The following is a 19,194-nucleotide window of genomic DNA, read 5'->3' on the forward strand; positions in this document are numbered from 1 at the left end:
TATGTTGATTGTAGACTTTGTGCCTTGAGATTTGGTGGTGGTGATCGTGTTTTCCTTCGAGTTTCACCCATGAAAGGTGTGATGAGATTTGGTAAGAGGGGCAAGCTTAGCCCCAAATATATTGACCCATTTGAGATTCTTCGGACTGTTGGTGATGTGGCTTTTGAGTTGGCTTTGCCCCTTTATCTATCAGTTGTTCATCCAGTTTTTTCATGTTTCTATGCTTCGTCGCTATATTCCTAATGAGTCTCATGTCATTTATTGGGATTCGGTTTAGTTAGATGAGCGATGGTCCTTTGTTGAGGAACTAGTTTTAATTTTGGCTAGGGATGTTAGATAGTTGCGCTCTAGAGTTATCCTTATGGTTAAGGTCCAATGGCGACATCGACCTTTAGATGAAGATACTTGGGAGGTTTAGTCTGATATGCGTAGTTCCTATCCCCATCTTTTCATTGATTCAGGTATTTCCTTGCCTTAGTTCGAGGAATAACTAGATTTTTTAGTGGTTGATGATGTAACGACCTGAAAATTTGATGAAATATGTGAAATTTATGATTTTGTGTGATTTGACTATTTTACCCCTTCCCGTAGTTGCATTATGATATTTCTGGGGTGTGGGAGTGATTGACATGATTTTCGATGCATTTTGGTATCATTTATACAATATTGTGATTTTTGATGGCTTCGAGAGCCTTATTTTGGACTTATGTAGATATCTTTTTTATCCGGGCAATGGATGGCCAAACGAACTGCATCAGTAACTACGGAATATCGATTTTAGGCTAGGTAGACTTTTGGTTCGGGTCCCTGTGCATCCGAGCTCATTTCAACCTATTGATCGGAAACGACCTCAGATGGAAAATCCGAATTCGCTAACAGATCCGGAATGTTGATTTTAGGGTGTTAGCATGTTTGGTATGACGTTACGGCTTTTAAATCTTATTTCGACGCTCGATTTGAAAAATTATAATTTCGGGTTTCGGGGGTCAACTTTGTAAAAACGATATTTTTATGAAATTCTGATATCTCCAACGCGGCCGGAACATCGAATTTAGTATGGTTGCATAGTTCGTTTGCATGTATCAGACTCCGAACGAATCCCGGGCACCCCGTCGAAGTCCGGAGTGGACTTTAAAAAATAAAAGCAGCTATTGCAGATTTTTCTGCTATAAATATAGCTGATTTTTCACTTTTTGGTCTATTTTGCTCATTTTTCATCTTGCCTCTTGGGAGTTAAAACCTAAAATAGTATGGGAGATTAAAAGTAAAGATTGTGTGAATTTGGGAAGCTAGATTAACACCTTTTTCTTGGTTTTATTATGGTTTAAAGGTAAGAATTTAACCTTTTCTTAATAATTTGTTGATTAATTTCGCAAAACCCCCAAAATCTTAGAACATTATTTTAAACCCAAATTTCACTCCTTTCACTTGAATAATATTTTTATCTTATAATTACTTGTTTTCATCAATTTATCTTCCAAACAACTCTGATTCTTGATTTTAACCCGAATTTCAAAGATTTTACCCTATAAAACTCAAAAATAGTTTTTCTTTGATTTGAACCCCGTTTTTTACTTGATTTAACTAGAAATTTAAGATGTAGATTCCAAAAAATGTGAGGAACATGTTATTGAAGTAAAGTTCTGATTTTGCTCTTCTTTTCCGGAAACCCATTTTGAGGATCCATTTCAACCCCTAACCAAAAGTAGTCAATATAGGTGTCGTTGGTTTTTTTTATGTGTAGACATCATATTTGATGTTTTTAGTGAAGTTCGGGATTGTTCCTGAAAAGTAAGATCGCGGGTTTAAGTGTAGTAGACCGGTTTCGGCTTTCTAGGTAGGTTATGGCTCAACTCTTTCAGACTAAGTTGGGTAGTAAATGATGATAAAAAATGCATGTGAAGGGTGGGGACTAATCATAAAAATGGCTATTTATGTATTGTGCCCGTGTGGTGGCCTATATGTCATGTAATTATCGAAATTGAGTTATTATGTGATATTGTGACCTTGTGGGGTCCTTTGTGATATTAATAGCGTTGAATACAAGTAAATAATCGTATTATGTTGTTAAAATACTTAATCTGATACCATTGGTGTATTGTGATTATATTCATACATTCTTGGCATATGAAACATGTGGAAATTCATGGATGAAACAAAAACAATGAGTGAATATTGGCTCATGTGGTTGTGGAAATGTATCATTATGGTTGATTGTGGAAATATACCAAGTGTTTGGTCGTGGAAATACTCATTGTGATTGGTTGTGAGAATTACATCTTCATAGCACACTCATTCATGAAACATTGGCACCACAGTGGCAACATCTTAGAAACACTAGTAACACCTTTTTAAAAGATATTGTAACACCTTCTAAAACTCTTTTTGAGGGATGTGTCAGAAAGGAGATATGAGATATGTAGATTGTATACGGGTTGACGAACCCCCCATGGATGCTACGTCGAAAATCTTTAGCTCTGTAGGTGTATATGGGGATTGTACGACGATCCCGGAGGTTGTGCGATGACCTCATGCATCATCATCATCATCATATACATTGCACTTACTTTATTATGTTTATGTTGTATTGTATTGCTTTATTGACTTGTCATCTATGTATTTGTCTTACCTTCCTTTATTTGTATTTGATGATCTTGTATCTACATGTTCTCTCTTGTTTTATTATATGTGACATGATGTATACTTGTGTTCTATATCTTGGTGTGTTGTTGTAATATATGTGAGACATATTAGAACTGTTAGTGCAAGTGGTGTGTGCTACTGGTTGGGACATTTTCTGATTGTAAGTGACATGCCCTTAGTGTATATTTTGTATGTTTTATTTACTACACTGCTTGGTCGGCCTATGATACCTACTGAGTACAACTGGACCGTACTCATACCTACTGCGCCCTTTCAGTGTAGGTCCTAGCTCGAGTGCGTCTCAACCTGATTGACTCGGGCGATTGTTGGAGCTTTTAAGGTAGCGGTTAAGCATTCATGCATTTGAAGTTCACCTCTCTCTTTCTATAGAAGTTATGTCTTTATTAGTATTCGGAGACAATTATCATTCCTTCGTGGTTATTTTTCCAATGTATTTGACTCTTGGATTGTATTAGTAGTTCTTACACTATTGACACCTGGTTTTGGGCATGATTGGTATTTTGGATGTCTTTCCACATTGTTATGATTACTTGTATGGTTCGGTTTCATTCTAGAAGCCTTACCTTGGGATATTTCTGTATTTTTCTCTTTTTGTATTAGTTTGGGTGATAGGGTTTACTTGTCAATGTACGCCGCAACAAGTATCATCATGACCCTCATTTTTGGGTTGTGATAAATTGGTATCAGATTCAGGTTTCATTGGTCTCAACCATGTAAGACTAGATGTCTAATAGAGTCTCGTGGATCGGTTCATAGACGTCCGTATCTATTTTCGAGAGGCTATAGGATGTCTTCAAGAAATTTTACTTATTTTATTCCTTATCGTATGATTTTTACATATCTTATGTTCTGAGTTATGTTTCACTCTTTCTGCATGGATGGTATAGCTTATACCACATTACAACTGAGAGATACGGAGAGAGATTGGTGGAGGTCGCTTGTTAGTTATAGACCCTGTGATTCTTCTAAGATGACTTGGAATCAGTTCATCGAAGCTTTTCTAGAAAGATTTGTGCCTTTCAATTTGAGAAGATCATATATGGGATGATTTGATCATTTGGAGCAAGGTCCCATAACAGTTCCTGAGTATGAGGCATACTTTCATACCTAGTCTAGATATTCCTAAGATAGCATTTTCACTGAGTTTGAGAAAATTTGAAAGTTTGTGAAGGATTTGGTTGTCTCTCTTTAGTTGGTTACATCTCAGATAATTGTGTTTAGGGATTCCTTTTAGAGTAGTGTGGATTATGCTAAGATGATAGAGGGTATTATTAGTGCATCTCAGGGAGGCGCTAAGAGGGTGCTTCATTTTGGTAAGTTCAGGAGTCAGACCTATCAAGGTAAAGATTTTAGAGGTTCTCGTGGATACCATGGCAGGCCAGTGCAGGTGATTTTATAGAGTTCAGCTGATGGATCTTCTAGTTCAGCAGTTTAGGATGGCCTTTCGAACTCAGTTGTACTTTCTCTTATTGAGATTAGTTGTAGAGGTTGCTATGTGTGTGATGAGATTGGCCATATGGCCAAGCATTGTTCTCGTCGTGTGTTTAGAGCTACTCCTAATTTAGCTGTGAGAGGTAGGGGTTATACCAGAGGCGTAAGAGGTAAATATGATGGATCCTGTATTGGTAGTCATGGGGCTACTCAGCTAGTTGGTATTCATGGATAGTCTTATGCTATACTAGCCATACCTAAGGCAGAGTCTTCTGATGTTGTGATTACAGGTCTATTTGTCATTTGTTTCAGACCTGCATCTGTATTATTTGATCCCAAATCGACTTTCTCTTCTATGTCTGTGTATTTTGCTTTGGGTTTTGATTCTGTTTGTGAGCCTCTTTCCATGCCTATTTGTGTATCTACTCTGGTAGGTGATTCTTTAGTGGTGGATCGGGTATACCGATCTTGTGTAGTGACTTTTTTCAGGCGTGATGAAACTTCGGTAAATTTGTTTATATTAAATATGGTCGATTTTGATATTATTTTGGGTATGGATTGGTTGGCTCCTTATCATGCTATTTTAGATTGTTTTGATAAGACTATGGCTTTAGCTTCGTTGGGTGTGCCAAGGATAGCTTGGAAGGGTGCACTTCATTCAGGTCCTAATAGGATTATATCTTATGTTCAGGCTTGTAAATTGGTTGAGAGGGGATATTTATCTTACTTTGACCATATTCGTGACACCAGTGTTGTTTCGCCTCCTTTCTTGGATTCTATCTGTGTTGTCCATGAGTATAAGGATGTGTTCCTTACGGATATGTCTAGTATGCCTCTAGATTGAGATATTGATTTCAATATTGAAGTTGAGCAAGGCACCAAGCCCATTTCTATTCCTCCTTATAAGATGGCCCTGACAAAGTTAAAAGAACTGAAGGATCAGTTGCAGGAGTTGTTGGATAAGGGATTAATTCGACCTAGTATTTCACCTTGGGGTGCTCCTATCTTGTTTGTGAAGAGAAAGGATGGGTCTATGAGGATGTGTATTGATTATCAGTAGTTGAATAAGGTGACAGTTAACAATAAGTATCCTCTTCCTCGCATTGATGATTTATTTGATCATCTCCAGGGTGTTACGATGTTTTCAAAGAATGGTTTGAGGTCAGCTAATCACCAATTAAGGATTAGAGCTTTGGATATTCCGAAAACTGCTTTTTGAACTCGATATGGTCATTTTGAGTTCTTGGTTATGTCCTTCGGGTTGACCAATGCCCCTGCCGCGTTCATGGAGTTGATGAACCGAGTGTTTTAACCGTATCTTTACTCTTTTGTAATTGTATTTATAGATGATATCTTGGTTTATTCCAAGAGTGAGGTTGAGCATGAGGAACATTTGTGGATTGTGCTTTAGAGATTGAGAGATGAGAAGTTGTATGTTAAGTTTTCTAAGTGCAAGGTTTGGTTGGAGTCTGTTTCTTTCTTGCGTCATGTGGTGTCTAAGGAAGGTATTAAAGTTGATCCAGCTAAGGTTACAACGGTTCGTGATTGGGCTAGACCTACTTCGCTCGTTGAGATTCAAAGTTTTGTTGGTTTAGCCAAGTATTATCGGTGTTTTATTGAAGGTTTCCCTTTCATTGCAACTTATTTGACTAAGTTGACTCAGAAAAAGATTTCCATCTAGTGGTATGATGCTTGTGAGCAAGGTTTCAAAAGATCAAGTATTTATTGACTTCAGCTCTTATCTTGACTTTGCCCAAGCACGACATAGGTTTAACCATCTTTTATAATGCTTTAGGTATTAGGTTAGGTGTTGTGTTGATGCGAAAGAGCAAGATAATTATTTATGCGTCTCGTCAATTGAAGCCTTATGAGAGGAATTATCCATCCCCTGATTTGGAGCTATGCACAGTTATGTTTGCCTTGAAGTCATGGAGGTACTACTTGTATGTAGTCCGTTGTGAGATCTTCTCAGATCATCATAGCCTTTAGTACTTCTTTACCAGCGAGATCTTCATATGAGGCAGCACCGTTGGCTTGAGTTTCTTAAGGATTATGACGACTATTCTCTACCATCACTTAATTCAGATGGAGTTTTGAGGATTGGGGGTTGAGTTTGTGTGCCGAGAGTGGTGATTGGATTAGGTTGATCTTGGAGGAGGCCCATTGTTCCAGATATTCTATCCATCTAAGTGTGACTAAGATGTATCGTGATTTGAGACAGTACTACTGGTGGGGTGGTATGAGGCGAGATATAGCAGATTTTGTGGCTAGTTGCCTATGTTGTCAGCAGGTGAAGGCCGAGCATATAAGACCTGGTGGTTTGCTTCAGAGGTTACCCGTTCCTGAGTGGAAGTGGAACGCATCTCTATGGAGTTTGTGACTAGTTTTCCTTGTACATCTCATAGTTCTGACAGTGTTTAGGTCATCGTGGATTGATTGAATAAGTCAGCTCATTTTATTTTGATTCAGGTCTCGTTCAGTGCTGAGAGGTTAGCCCCTATCTACATTCGTAAGACTGTGCATTTGCATGGTGTGCCGGTATCCATTATTTCAGATTGAGGTTTTGTGTTCACATCTCACTTTTGGAAGACTCTTCAGGATGAGTTGGGTACTTGGGTTAATCTTAGCATAGCATTTTACGCCCAGATTGATGCCAGTCAGAGTTGACTATCCAGGTTTGGGAGGATATGCTCCGCACATGTGTGATGGATTTTGGTGGCCAGTGGGAGCAGCATTTGGATTTAGCAGAGTTTGTATATAATAATAGCTACCATTTCAGTATTGATATGGCTCCTTTTGAGGCATTATATGGTAGACGTTGTCTTTCTCCAGTAGGTTGGTTCAATGTTACAGAGGTGAGACCTCGAGGTACGGACTTGCTTCATGAGTTTGTGATAGGTTCCGGATCATTTAGGATAGACTTGGAGCGGCTCAGAGTAAGCAGAAGTGTTATTTTGACTGTAGACTTTGTGCCTTGAGATTTGGTGTTGGTGATCGTGTTTTCCTTTGAGTTTCACCCATGAAGGATGTGATGAGGTTTGGGAAGAAGGTCAAGCTTAGACCCAGATATATTGGCCCATTTGAGATTCTTCAAACTGTTGGTGATGTGGCTTATGAGTTGGCTTTGCCCCCTGATCTATCAGTTGTTCATCCAGTTTTTCATATTTCTATGCTTCGTCGCTATATTCCTGATGAGTCTCATGTCATTCATTAGGAAACGATTTAGTTAGATGAGCGGTTGTCCTTTGTTAAGGAACCGATTTCCATTTTGGCTAGGGATGTTAGGCGGTTGTGCTCTAGAGTGTTCCTTGTGGTTAAGGTCCAGTGGCGACATCGACCTTTAGATGAAGCTACTTGGGAGGTTGAGTCTGATATGCGTAGTTACTATCCCCAGTTTTTCATTGATTCAGGTATTTCCTTGCCTTAGTTCGAGGAATAGCTAGATTTTTTTAGCGGTGGATGATGTAACGACCTGAAAATTTGATAAAATATGTGAAATTTGTAATTTTATGTGATTTGACTATTTTACCCCTTCCCGTAGTTGCATTATGATATTTCTGGGGTGTGGGAGCGATTGACATGATTTTCGATGCATTTTGGTATCATTTATGCAATATTGTAGTTTTAATGGCTTCAAGGGACTTATTTTGGACTTATGTAGATATCTTTTGATTCATGCAACGTATGGCTGAACGGACTGCACCGGCAGCTCCGGAATATTGATTTTAGGCTAGGTAGACCTTTGGTTCGGGTCCCGGTGCATCCGAGCTCATTTCGACCTATTGATCGGAAAGTTAAAAAATTAAAAATATGGGTGTGAGACCCACATTTGATCGAAACGACCTCGGATGGAAAATCTGACTTCGCAATCAGTTCTGGAATGTTGATTTTAGGGTGTTAGCATATTTGGTATGATTTTACTGCTTTTAAATCTCATTTCGACCCTCGGTTTGAAAAATTGTAATTTCGAGTTTCGGGGGTCAACTTTGTGAAAACGACATTTTTTTGAAAATCTGATATCTCCAATGCGTCCGGAACGTCGAACTTAGTATGGTTGCATAATTCGTTTGCATGTATCGGACTCCGAACGAATCTCGGGCACCCCGTCGAAGTCCGGAGTGGACTTGAAAAAAAAAAACAGCAGCTATTGCAGATTTTTCTGCCGTAAATATAGCAGATTTTTCACTTTTTGGTCTATTTTGCTTATTTTTCATCTTGCCTCATGGGAATTAAACCTTAAAATATTGTGGGAGGTTAAAAGTAAAGTTTGTGGGAGCTTGGGAAGCTAAATTAATACCTTTTTCTGGGTTTTATTACGGATTAAAGGTAAGAATTCACCTTTTTCTTAGTAATTTCTTGATTAATTTCTCAAAACCTCCAAAATCTTATAGCATTACTTTAAACCCAAATTTCACTCCTTTCACTTGAATAATATTTTATCTTATAATTACTAGTTTTTCATCAACTCCGATTCTTGATTTTAAACCGGATTTCAAAGATTTTACCCGGTAAAGCTCAAAAATGGTTTTTCTTCGATTTGAACCCCGTTTTTGACTCGATTTACCTTGGGTTTTCAGCTGTAGGTTCCTAAAAATATGAGGAACGTGTTTTTAAAGTAAAGTTTCGATTTTTCCCTTCTTTTTCGAAACCCATTTTGAGGGTCCGCTTCGACCCCAAACCAAAAGTAGTCAATACGAGTGTCATTGGTTTAGTCTTGATTTGTAGATTTCATATTTGATATTTTTAGTAGAGTTCAGGATTATTCGTGAAAAGTAAGGTCACAGATTTAAGTGTAGCGGACGGATTTCGGCTTTCGAGGTATGTTATAGCTTAAATCTTTCAGATTGGGCTGGGAAGTAAATGATGATACAAAATGCATGTTAAGAGTGAGAACTAATCATGAAAAATGGCTATTTATGTGTTGTGCCCGTGTGGTGACCTATATGTGATGTAATTGTCAAAATTGAGTTATTAGGTGATATGTGTGACCCGTGTGGGGTTCTATGTGATATTGATATCCTTTAATACAAGTGAATAATTGTATTGTGTTGTTAAAATGCTTAATGTGGTACCATTGGTGTATTGTGATTATATTCATACCTTCTTGGCATATGAAACATGTGGAAATTCAAGGATGAAACGAAAATAATGAGTGAATATTGGCTCATGTGGCTGTGAAAATGTATCATTGTCGTTGATTGTGGAAATATATCATGTGGTTGGTCATGAAAATACTCATTGTGATTGGTTGCGAGCATTACATCCTCATATCACACTCGTTCATGAAACATTGCTACCACAGTGGCAACATCTGAGAAACACTGGCAACACCTTTTTAAAAGATATTGTAACATCTTATAAAACCCTTTTTGAGGAATGTGTCAGAAAGGAGATATGAGATATGTGGATTGTATACACGTTGACGACCCCCCATGGATGCTACGTCGGGAAGCTTTAGCTCTGTAGGTGTATACAGGGATTGTGTGACAATCCCAGAGGTTGTGCGAAAACCTCGTGCATCATCATCATCATATACATTGCACTTACTTTATTATGTTAATGTTGTGTAGTATTGTCTTATTGACTTGTCATCTATGTATTTGTCTTACCTTCCTTTACTTGTATTTGATGATTTTGTATCTACATGTTCTCTCTTGTTCTATTATATGTGACATGATGTATACTTATGTTCTATATCTTGGTGTGTTGTTGCAATATATATGAGATATATTAAAACTGTTAGTGCAAGCGGTGTGGGCTACCGTTATGGGACATTTTCTGATTGCAGATAACGTGCCCTTAGTGTATATTTTGTATGTTTTATTTACTACATTGCTTGATCGGCCTATGATACCTACTGAGTACAACTGAACCGTACTCATGCCTACTGTGCCCTTTCGGTGCAGGTCCTAGCTCGAGTGTGCCTCAACTTGATTGACTCGGACGATTGTTGGAGCTTCTAAGATAGCGGTTGGACATTCATGCATTCGACGTTCACCTCTATCTTTCTATAGCAGTTATGTCTTTATTTGTATTCAGAGACAGTTATTATTCCTTTGTGGTTATTTTTCCAATGTATTTGACTCTTGGATTGTACTAGTAGTTCTTACACTATTGACACCTGATTTTGGGCATGAATAAGCATATAACAATTTATAATCTACAAAATTAATTTTTTGTCAAATTTCCTTTATTATATACTAGATAAGTATGCTCGTGCGTTACACGGGCTCAACATGAAAAGTATATATTCCAAATTGAACCAAAATAATTTAACAAGACGATCAAATATTCAAGAAAGTGAGATTGTGATCTTTGAGCCAAAGGATAGCAATTGTAAAGTTATAACTGAAACAACACAGAAATACTAACAACCTTCAAAGCAAAATTTGAGAGTCAAAAATGTCAGCCAAACTGCAAGGTCCCAACTCTCTATTCCATCATTTGATTGTCACTGAGCTCTCCTTGTAAATGAACTGAACAACCACCATGTGTGCAGTCTCTCCACCGGGCAAGATGACATCATCTTCTGGGTCCTAATGTCACACGAGAACAGGCAAGAGAGTGTGGTTGCAAAAACGACAGTGTTAAGATTTCAAGACATTAAAATATCACAGCATTTAAAGGTAAGAAGTTTGTTCCAAACCCCTGGTTAGATCATTACCCTTAAATCATAAACAAATGTGTCAACCATGATCAAGAGGGCAATAGAGTGATCAAATATTATCAGTTTTGGCCTCCAATTGTAGAAAGTTTATGGACGGTCTGGCAATCCAACCCCCGCAAAACACCACACTGCCCAAGTCAAATGAAACAATGCTGCAGTTATAACTTTCCCCATTTAGCAGCCAGTAATAAGATGCATTCGGGCAAGTAATATTGAGGAATTCTATGGAGTATTTGTGGTTCTTCTTCTTCACAACACAACACAATTTAATAAACAACAGGGCAATCCTCTTTAAAAATCCCTCTAGCTATTGGATACGAAGCATAAGAATGGATCATCTCAACACCAATTAACAATTATTTTTCTCAAAGCCCAAGAACAAATATATAAGAATTGCCAGAAATGCCAAAGCATCAAGTGCACTTGAAAGAATGTAGTTATGACGCTGCCATCAATCTGGCCTATATAGATAAACAACAAAGCCCGACAAGAACCCTACGATGATCCAGGTTGTGTAGTTCACAACTATGGCAGTTGGCATCATCCCTGTGGCTCCTATTAAACTGGCATGGTGATGAGTTTGATTCATTCTTGTTTAGGGAAAGCCCTGGCTGCTAACCACACAAGTACTGGTGCTATCTCACCAAATAAGAAGAACCAATTGACTATCCCATAAGTTCCTAAATCCCCGAAAATCCTTCTTGGTGCAATCAAACCCCAAATAACTGAATCATCATAGAACGCATTATCCAAAGGACAAGTTCACCCGGTGGTGGACAATGTTTTGTTGCATATGTCTGGAATTGTTTCCATTAACCCACGACTGTTCCCAAATACATGAATTATGCTATTAGAGTCCCTTCTATCTGCATTGTCCATTTTCTAAGATTGTAAGCATATAGATGTACATATAAAGACACTTAGCAAGTAACAAGAATAAAATTAATCAATCAACTAAGCTCATATTTCCTACAATTCGTGTTGCCCATTTCTATGATTATAAGCATACAGGAGCAGAGGCAGAGAAAATTATACTATATAAATAAGGTTTGTCATAATATTTTTTTATAAATTCCTGGATCTGCCACTATAAACATATATAAAGACACTTAACGTGCAACGAAGGTAGAATTAATTAATCAATTAACCTCAATACAGAGTTAGTATAGAGGGATCGGCTGCATGAATTATCTGAGAGCCATAAACATCGTTCTTGGAGGAATTTTTATGTAATGACCGAGCTTGAAGTCCTCGAGGAAAGTTATAGCTTGGTTCATACTTTGAATTCTATATTTAGTCGTTTATGTTGAATCATAATCTGATAATGTAATAAAGTTTCAGCTTTGTGCATGTATGAAATATAAATACTTCATCTACTTTGTACAAATATTGATAGGATGGAATCGAGATTTATGGAAAGATTGGAATCAGTTCCATTGATGAGCTTTCGGGTCTATATATCACCAGTTCAGGAATAATGGAAAAACAAAAAAGCTGCCTGATGAGTGTATCTTCTTACAAACAATTTGTAAATGTATGAATTGCAAAGTGGGAAAAGAGTACTGTTTCATTGAAAGTGACCTTCTTCAGGGCACTTTGTCCAAAATTGAACTCAATTTGATCTCTTAAATAACCTTTTCTCATGCTATTGAAAATATATGATAGGAATAAGTTGGATATGATTAACTTATAATCAGTTAGTACGATCATCTAACAAATTAAGAGATCATAATACTAAGAGGGTGTTTGGATTGGTTTATTTTTAAGGGCTTAAACACTTTTAAGTGACTTAAAGTAATGTGATTTTAAACACTTCACTTAAAAGCACTTTATTTTAGACTTAAGAAGTACAATAAGAACCAAGCCAAAAGTTGGTTGCTACCAAATTCTCGCTTTGAGCTTTTAGCTTATATGTCTTTCAAAAAAAGTCAATCCAAACACACACTAATCCCCTTTTTTACATCTAATGGATTCTATTTTGCCCACTGTGTATCTGGACGGGTAGTTAGGCTAAGTATGCTGCCTAAGAAACATTAAACCTTTTATTTTCTATTGTGTTCAGATAAAACTTAAACACGTTTCTTGGGCTTCAAAGAAGTTTGTGAATAATGTTCAAAACAGACTTCTTTTAGCCTAGAGCTGAAGCATTGTAGTACAGGTATGTCATATTCAGCAAGAGCAAGAAGGAAATGAGTCTTGTTGCCAATCACAATGAACCATCTAATTGTTAGTAATCTAACCACAATAACTATACAAAGTCATTGCCGTTGAAACATTAACCATATTACCTATAAATCAGTTGATTGATCTAAATTTATATATACAAATAAATTATGTTTCCTCTCATATTAGGTAACACAGGTACTTACATATTAGGTGACACTACAACTTCAGATGTTTCGTGTTTAATGGTTGAACTTATATCTTCTAATCTCTATCATTCTTATCATCGAGTTCAACCAGTTCTATTCGCCTCCCTGAGATCCTTTTGATATGGATGGCTCCAACATGAGAACAAAATGAAAGACTCCAAAACTTGACATATGATAGAGATTTGACAACTTATTATATTTCTGATCTGAACTTAAAGTGATGGGGAGGATAAATATGGTTGCTACTTGACACAACCAAGTTGGTTACTAAATCTAAACTTCAACCATCATTGCTGAAAATTTGTGAAGCTTACAGAACTACTATTGCTCGATGAACAAACGAAACAAATCTAATAGTGGCAAAAAGGGGCCAACTGGGGCTAACTGACACCTAAGAGATTTGACGCCAAGGATGTCGTAGACATGCAAAACAACAGATCAATCTAATTTCCTATCAATTTTCTAACCTAGCATGCTGATTTTAGCTTATAATTCGATGTTTAGGTACTATTCACATTATCTGGTAGGAAGTCGAACACATGTATCAAATTATACTTTGTTTTTGTAATAAGAATACCTGAAGTAGACGTTGGATAACATTTTTTAAAAAAGAATCAGCAATAGTGATCTCTTCATGTGCTGCTTCCGGTACTTCAATTTTGTAGTGATATTGCTAAAGTAGTCTATTGAAGGAACCTGTAGCTAAAAATGAATCTCTAGTTCACTTAGGAATCTGAAAATACAATAAAAAAGACAAGGACTGCAATTGCTAGTAGTGACAATTAAAAGGAAAGAGTATATCGCACATAAAATCGGTAAAGAGGATGTATATATATCGTAACGTTAATAAGAGGAGATGTGAAAGTCACAAATAAGTTTTTATTGATTTAATCATGAGTTTTCGGGAAAAATCACAAAGTGATCTGTATCTGTGATCTCCCCAAGTTTTGCAGATTCAATCATTTATATTCTTTAATACTACTCAAGTAAATAATCATGCATAATCTATATGGTAAAAAATACCTGAAACATATAGAGAACTGGGAGCCGACAGAAAGATAGGCAAGAGGCAGTCACTTTCGGGCATGTTCTTCAACTGGATCAATAATTCATGTATGAACCAACTACATTGTCTTCTTCCATTCCATTGACATGTGAGTTGTGGCTTCTCACCATCTTCAAGCTCAAACAAATCCAAATGAATTTTAGAGACAATCTTGTGGTGTATCCGTTTATAGTGAGTAGGACTTCTTTCTCGTTCATCATTTCTCCCTCGCTCTATTGAAAAGTAGAAATTCAATCATCTTAAAGAGACAAATATTGTGTTTTTTGTGACATTTATTACACGTAAACACACTCATATAAATATAATAATAAAATAGACTACACTTTTGTCTACAGTTTTCACTTTCATGAATTTCATGACTTTTCTCAACTGAAATTTCATATTCTGCAATGTGAAGGTCATGGTGTAACAAACAACTCCGAGTCGAGGGGCACACAAGAGACGACGGTTTATCAAAGAAAAGTGTAACCCCCAGCTCAACAAACGACACCACACTATCAATTAAAAAAGAACAATTTTTTAAAGAAAATCTGTAGCTATAAGAACAAAACTCTAGATTAGTTAGAATCGATATCTTATCGGAATTAACATGTGCTCATAAGCAAAGAACCTTGTTGCTTATCATTGTAAACAAAAACATTTTGAATAATAGGACAAAAAAGAGATTGAACAGGTATATGCATTAAACATACTGAACAATAAAATAAGGCTTCTAAAACCTTGCAACAATAAGAACGAAGCCGTTGCTATCAGTATATGTTGTGGTTGCTACCCTAAGTTAAGATAAGTTGATAAGGATTTGCATGGAAATTCTTCCTTGGAATACATACATATAACTTGTTGCCAGATGAAACATTCGGGGAAGCATTCAAGTCGGTAGGACTTTTGGAATATATGGAAACTGTATTGCTTTATAAGTTGGAAAACAATATTTATGACTCGGTACACATTAACTCGTAGTAAGACTTTGGTACTGGCTTGAAACACTATCTATGATCTGTAACTTTGGATCTCCTGTGGACTGCATCAATTGCATGGACATTCTCCAGCATGTCATAAAGAACTTTCAACTATTTTGTTGTAATTTTCTATCCTCTCATTTGCATCTCATAGATTAAAGTGGTCAGCAAAGTGACTGCTTCCAACACATCATGTTTTTCACACAAATTCTCTTCATAGCCTAAGTATTTTTCAATAGAATGATGCAACAGAAATGCATTGCACGTATTTGGTGGGAACAATATGGTGATGTTGCCCGTACATTGCACTGAGGCGCTATTAAAATCCTTAGCCACGTGCACAGTACGTTCACCTTTGAGCGAAATTGGAGCACATTTCAGCAATCCACTCAGAGAAGCGCAATAAGATTGATAAGAAAACACTTCTAGAGCTGATTTACTTAAATTATAACCTGAAGCTAGCACGGTGTTCGGTTTCTAAACCTACCGAAGAAGATTTCCTCCAACTTGAGGGCATAGATATGACATCTGACTGGGTAGAAGAGGCACAAAATCCTAATCCAACTCAGTGGGTTGATAGATTTGGTTCGGGTCTAGATGGGAATGACTTGAACACACCATAGTTTACTGCTGCAATATTTGGTGCTACTGACCACATATTTGGTTTGTGATCATGTTGACTGTCCACCCCCTAAATGCACAATTGCATTTAGCCGTCATAATAGTGTCTTGGAATTGTATTGTACTTGCATTTGCTCTTTTTTTTCTTTTAATGTAAATCCCTAGTTAGGAATGATGCTAGTAGGTTTTCTCACTGGCCATCTAGATGCAATGCCTACAAATGATGAATATAGAGGGCGAATACCTAAACTATCGCCTACTATTTATCAAAACATTGGTGATATTTCATGTAGGAAACTTGAAAAAAAAAAAAAAAAAAAATTTAAGTATGTTTTAACCGTTCAATCAAGAATAAAATAGAGAAGGCCTAGAAAAGAAAAAAAATTAAGTCAAGTAGCTAACAATTCATACTGGACACAAAATAAAGTGTAGAAATGAATTTTGTTCAAATCATAGTAACATCTTGTGCTGCTGTAGCTATTACTCTATTAGTGTGTCTATGGAAATTGTTGAACAGGGTATGGTTCAGACCCAAAAGATGAGGAGTTTAACACTTAAAGGTCAATACCATTTTAAGGACGCAGAAGTACCAAAACTTTTCGAGAGATGTATTAAATCTGCAACCTTATAATAAGATTCCTTGTGAAATAATTTTCAAGGAGATAGAAAATGATTCAGAAAAGACAGCTCTATTCTCGTAATATACATGAAATACTTTCAAAAACACTCTTGGCAATTTCAATATACGTCGAAAGAGTATAAATCACTGTAGCCTAATAATTTTCTATCTTTTCGGGAAGGAATCTCGATATCATAGGCACTAATATAGAGAGGGAGTGAGAAGGAGATATTATAGAGCTAGAGTAAGAGTGACTGTATTCAGACTATAATGTTGGCTAACTTTTCGCAATTGGTACAGACTATAGATATACCTATTGATGAGAAAAACAGTTCAATTTAAAAAAATGTGAACTCGGACAAGCATCTGATATCTTCTTACATAAAGCTTGACATTATCCATTAATTTTAGTCATAAAATTGGGAGAGAGAACAGACAGAATATTAACAACATTAGATTGGGAATTGAGTGGTAAAATAAAAGTCGAAAAAAACTGGGGGAAAAATTATACGAAAATTTGAAAGAACATACCTGAAATTCTGAAGATGGAATAGCTAAAGATGGAGAGTCATAAAAAGGACAGTTTGGTGTACCAAATCTCCTATTATGTGCAGTGTCCGAGAAAGGCCCCACCACTAAAGACGGATAGTGTACAATGGGTAGAAAATTTTGTGTCAAATGGTTCCAGGGCTATGAACAGATGTGTCTGCAAATTTACTTTTTTTTTTGCTTAATATGTCGTCAAAATCATGATAGTATCATTTTTCTCATCACTCTACCTATTAGATAGCTTCTCAGAATAAATCAGAAGAAAAAAACTTTCTAAAACCAGGAAAAAAATGTTATGAATCAACTAGATCAAATGAAAAAATACAAGATATGATAATCGAATCTAATATTGAGTAAACAATATATTCCAAGAGATCGAAATCAAATTTAAGCAGGGGATTCCTAATAATTGTAAAAATAATAGTAAAAAATTAGGAGAATTCACAATTTATGCAGACATTGCAACTTCAGATCCCACTTCTCTAAATAGTCATGCATTTGCCTGAATATCAGAGGATAGAATAATACTAATTAGATAAAGTTGTCAAACCTGCCAAACCCATGATTCTTTCCTTTGGCTCTAAAGATTATCACTCCAAAATTTTGTACTACTACTAAATCGACATACATAATTTAAATGTACAGGTAATGTGAATCACAGTTTGAATTTAGCGTCGTTAAGAATTGTCAGGTGAAAGAAGAGAAGAGAGAAGAAGAGACAAAGAATAAGGATCGAGAATATGATCATATGGACAGAGATAACTCAAACAGTTACAAAAGAAGATTTTTTGTTAGCTAAATTGACTATTTTGCCCTTGGTCTTGGTCTCTTCTACATAGTAGAAATGTGGATCTGTCAAGCTGGTCGCTTATTAGTTATTACTATTGTGTAGACAACACCAATGTTCCTCCTAGTTAGCTGCTTATACGACCATATATGATGTTTTTCTGATACAACTTCATTACCTTCTCCATTAATTTGTCTCACAACTTTTATGGTTAATATTTTGTTTCCCACTATCTTTCGTATGCCTAACCTATCGAAGACACTTACCTTCTCCATTAATTTGTCTCACAACTTTTATGGTTAATATTTTGTTTCCCACTATCTTTCGTATGCCTAACCTATCGAAGACACTTGAACATACTTATTGACTCAAGTAATTTTGTATCTCATAATATATGATAGCATCATGCCATGTTTGGACATGATATGGCGTTATCTAATGTTCCCTCCGTCACTTATGTGATAAAATTGGAATTTCGAGTGTTAATTATTTTTTTCTTGATCGTAATTTTTGTCTTTTTAATATTCTAAATTGTTAATTTTTATAATTTATAGTCTTTCTTATGTAGTTTCAAATCAATAAATTTCATTTTAAAAAACTTTAAAGCTAGTATTTGTTAATTTATGATCAAAGTTTAGAAGAATGAATTTCGAGATTTCAATTGTATCACATAAATGGTATAGAGGGAGTACCATATATTGTTACCTTTATGAAATTGTACTTTTTTCAAAAACATTTTTATGATCTTTGCCATATTTCAAGTATTCAAGTAAAATTTAGTTACAAAACATTTCAAAAGTCATAAATATTTTTTCATCCGATCAAGCAACTAATGGCTAGTCTGGTCAGCACCACCACCACGTCCAGCTCTATCCAGAATTTCAAAAGGATGGATACTATTATGAAAATATGTACTTCGAGCGCATATTCACACATATATATTTAAATATTTTTAGAAAAATATAATACTACTATATATGATCTAGGGAAGGGGAGCATGGGTTCACGTGAACCTGGTGATCCTACCTAGATTTGCTAAATACAGCTGCGAACCAAAATTGGTGAGCAACAAACAAACTCAAGAGAACCAGAGTTTTTTGCTAAATGAATGATAAATGCAAAGGTTATAATATACAACTAAAGTTTAGAACTTTAGATGTACTAAACTTTCTACTCTAATTCTTGAAAACTGATCTGAGGTGGATTTATGCACTTCCACATTATTATCCAAAAGGGTCCTTGGCTGAGGGACAATCTCTCTGAAAATGATCGGTCTGACCACAACCATAGAACACAAGATTCCATCTAACCACTTCCCTGGATGAAATTTCCAATAGGTGCTGCAATGAGGAAAGCGTCATAAAACTCTTCCCACACTGTTGGTTCTATATTTTCACCTCTCAACTCTTCCCACTTATCATACCATTGATAAGACACCCCTTTCAACTGATAGGCTGTA

At 36.2% G+C, this 19,194-nt stretch overlaps 1 protein-coding gene across 3 annotated transcripts; it reads right to left on the minus strand.

Annotated features, from left to right (window-relative positions):
- Positions 1 to 10,343: 10,343 nt before the first annotated feature.
- LOC107877732 lies at positions 10,344 to 17,769 on the minus strand. Of its 3 annotated transcripts, none has more exons than XR_001676481.2 (4): positions 17,499 to 17,769; positions 14,158 to 14,412; positions 13,712 to 13,830; positions 10,344 to 11,628 (listed from the first exon to the last, which is right to left on the minus strand). XR_001676481.2 is itself a non-coding variant. In XM_016724438.2 (3 exons), exons 1-3 carry the CDS (start codon positions 17,509 to 17,511, stop codon positions 11,525 to 11,527), a joined length of 372 nt encoding a protein of 123 aa, XP_016579924.1. In that variant the 5' UTR covers positions 17,512 to 17,757; the 3' UTR covers positions 10,344 to 11,524. The 3 variants fall into 3 exon arrangements, 1 of the variants encoding a protein (XP_016579924.1); XR_001676480.2 differs by having other exon boundaries at positions 13,712 to 13,836; positions 17,499 to 17,764; XM_016724438.2 differs by lacking the exon at positions 13,712 to 13,830 and having other exon boundaries at positions 17,499 to 17,757.
- Positions 17,770 to 19,194: the final 1,425 nt, after the last annotated feature.

Source organism: Capsicum annuum, unplaced genomic scaffold (assembly GCF_002878395.1).
Source record: "Capsicum annuum cultivar UCD-10X-F1 unplaced genomic scaffold, UCD10Xv1.1 ctg82507, whole genome shotgun sequence".
NCBI lineage: Eukaryota > Viridiplantae > Streptophyta > Magnoliopsida > Solanales > Solanaceae > Capsicum > Capsicum annuum.

Coding starts and splice junctions, on each gene's coding strand:
- LOC107877732 (XM_016724438.2), bottom strand. Junction 11,629..14,157: donor CAGTTCTCTATATGTTTCAG/GTATTTTTTACC, acceptor TGGACAATGCAG/ATAGAAGGGACTCTAATAGC.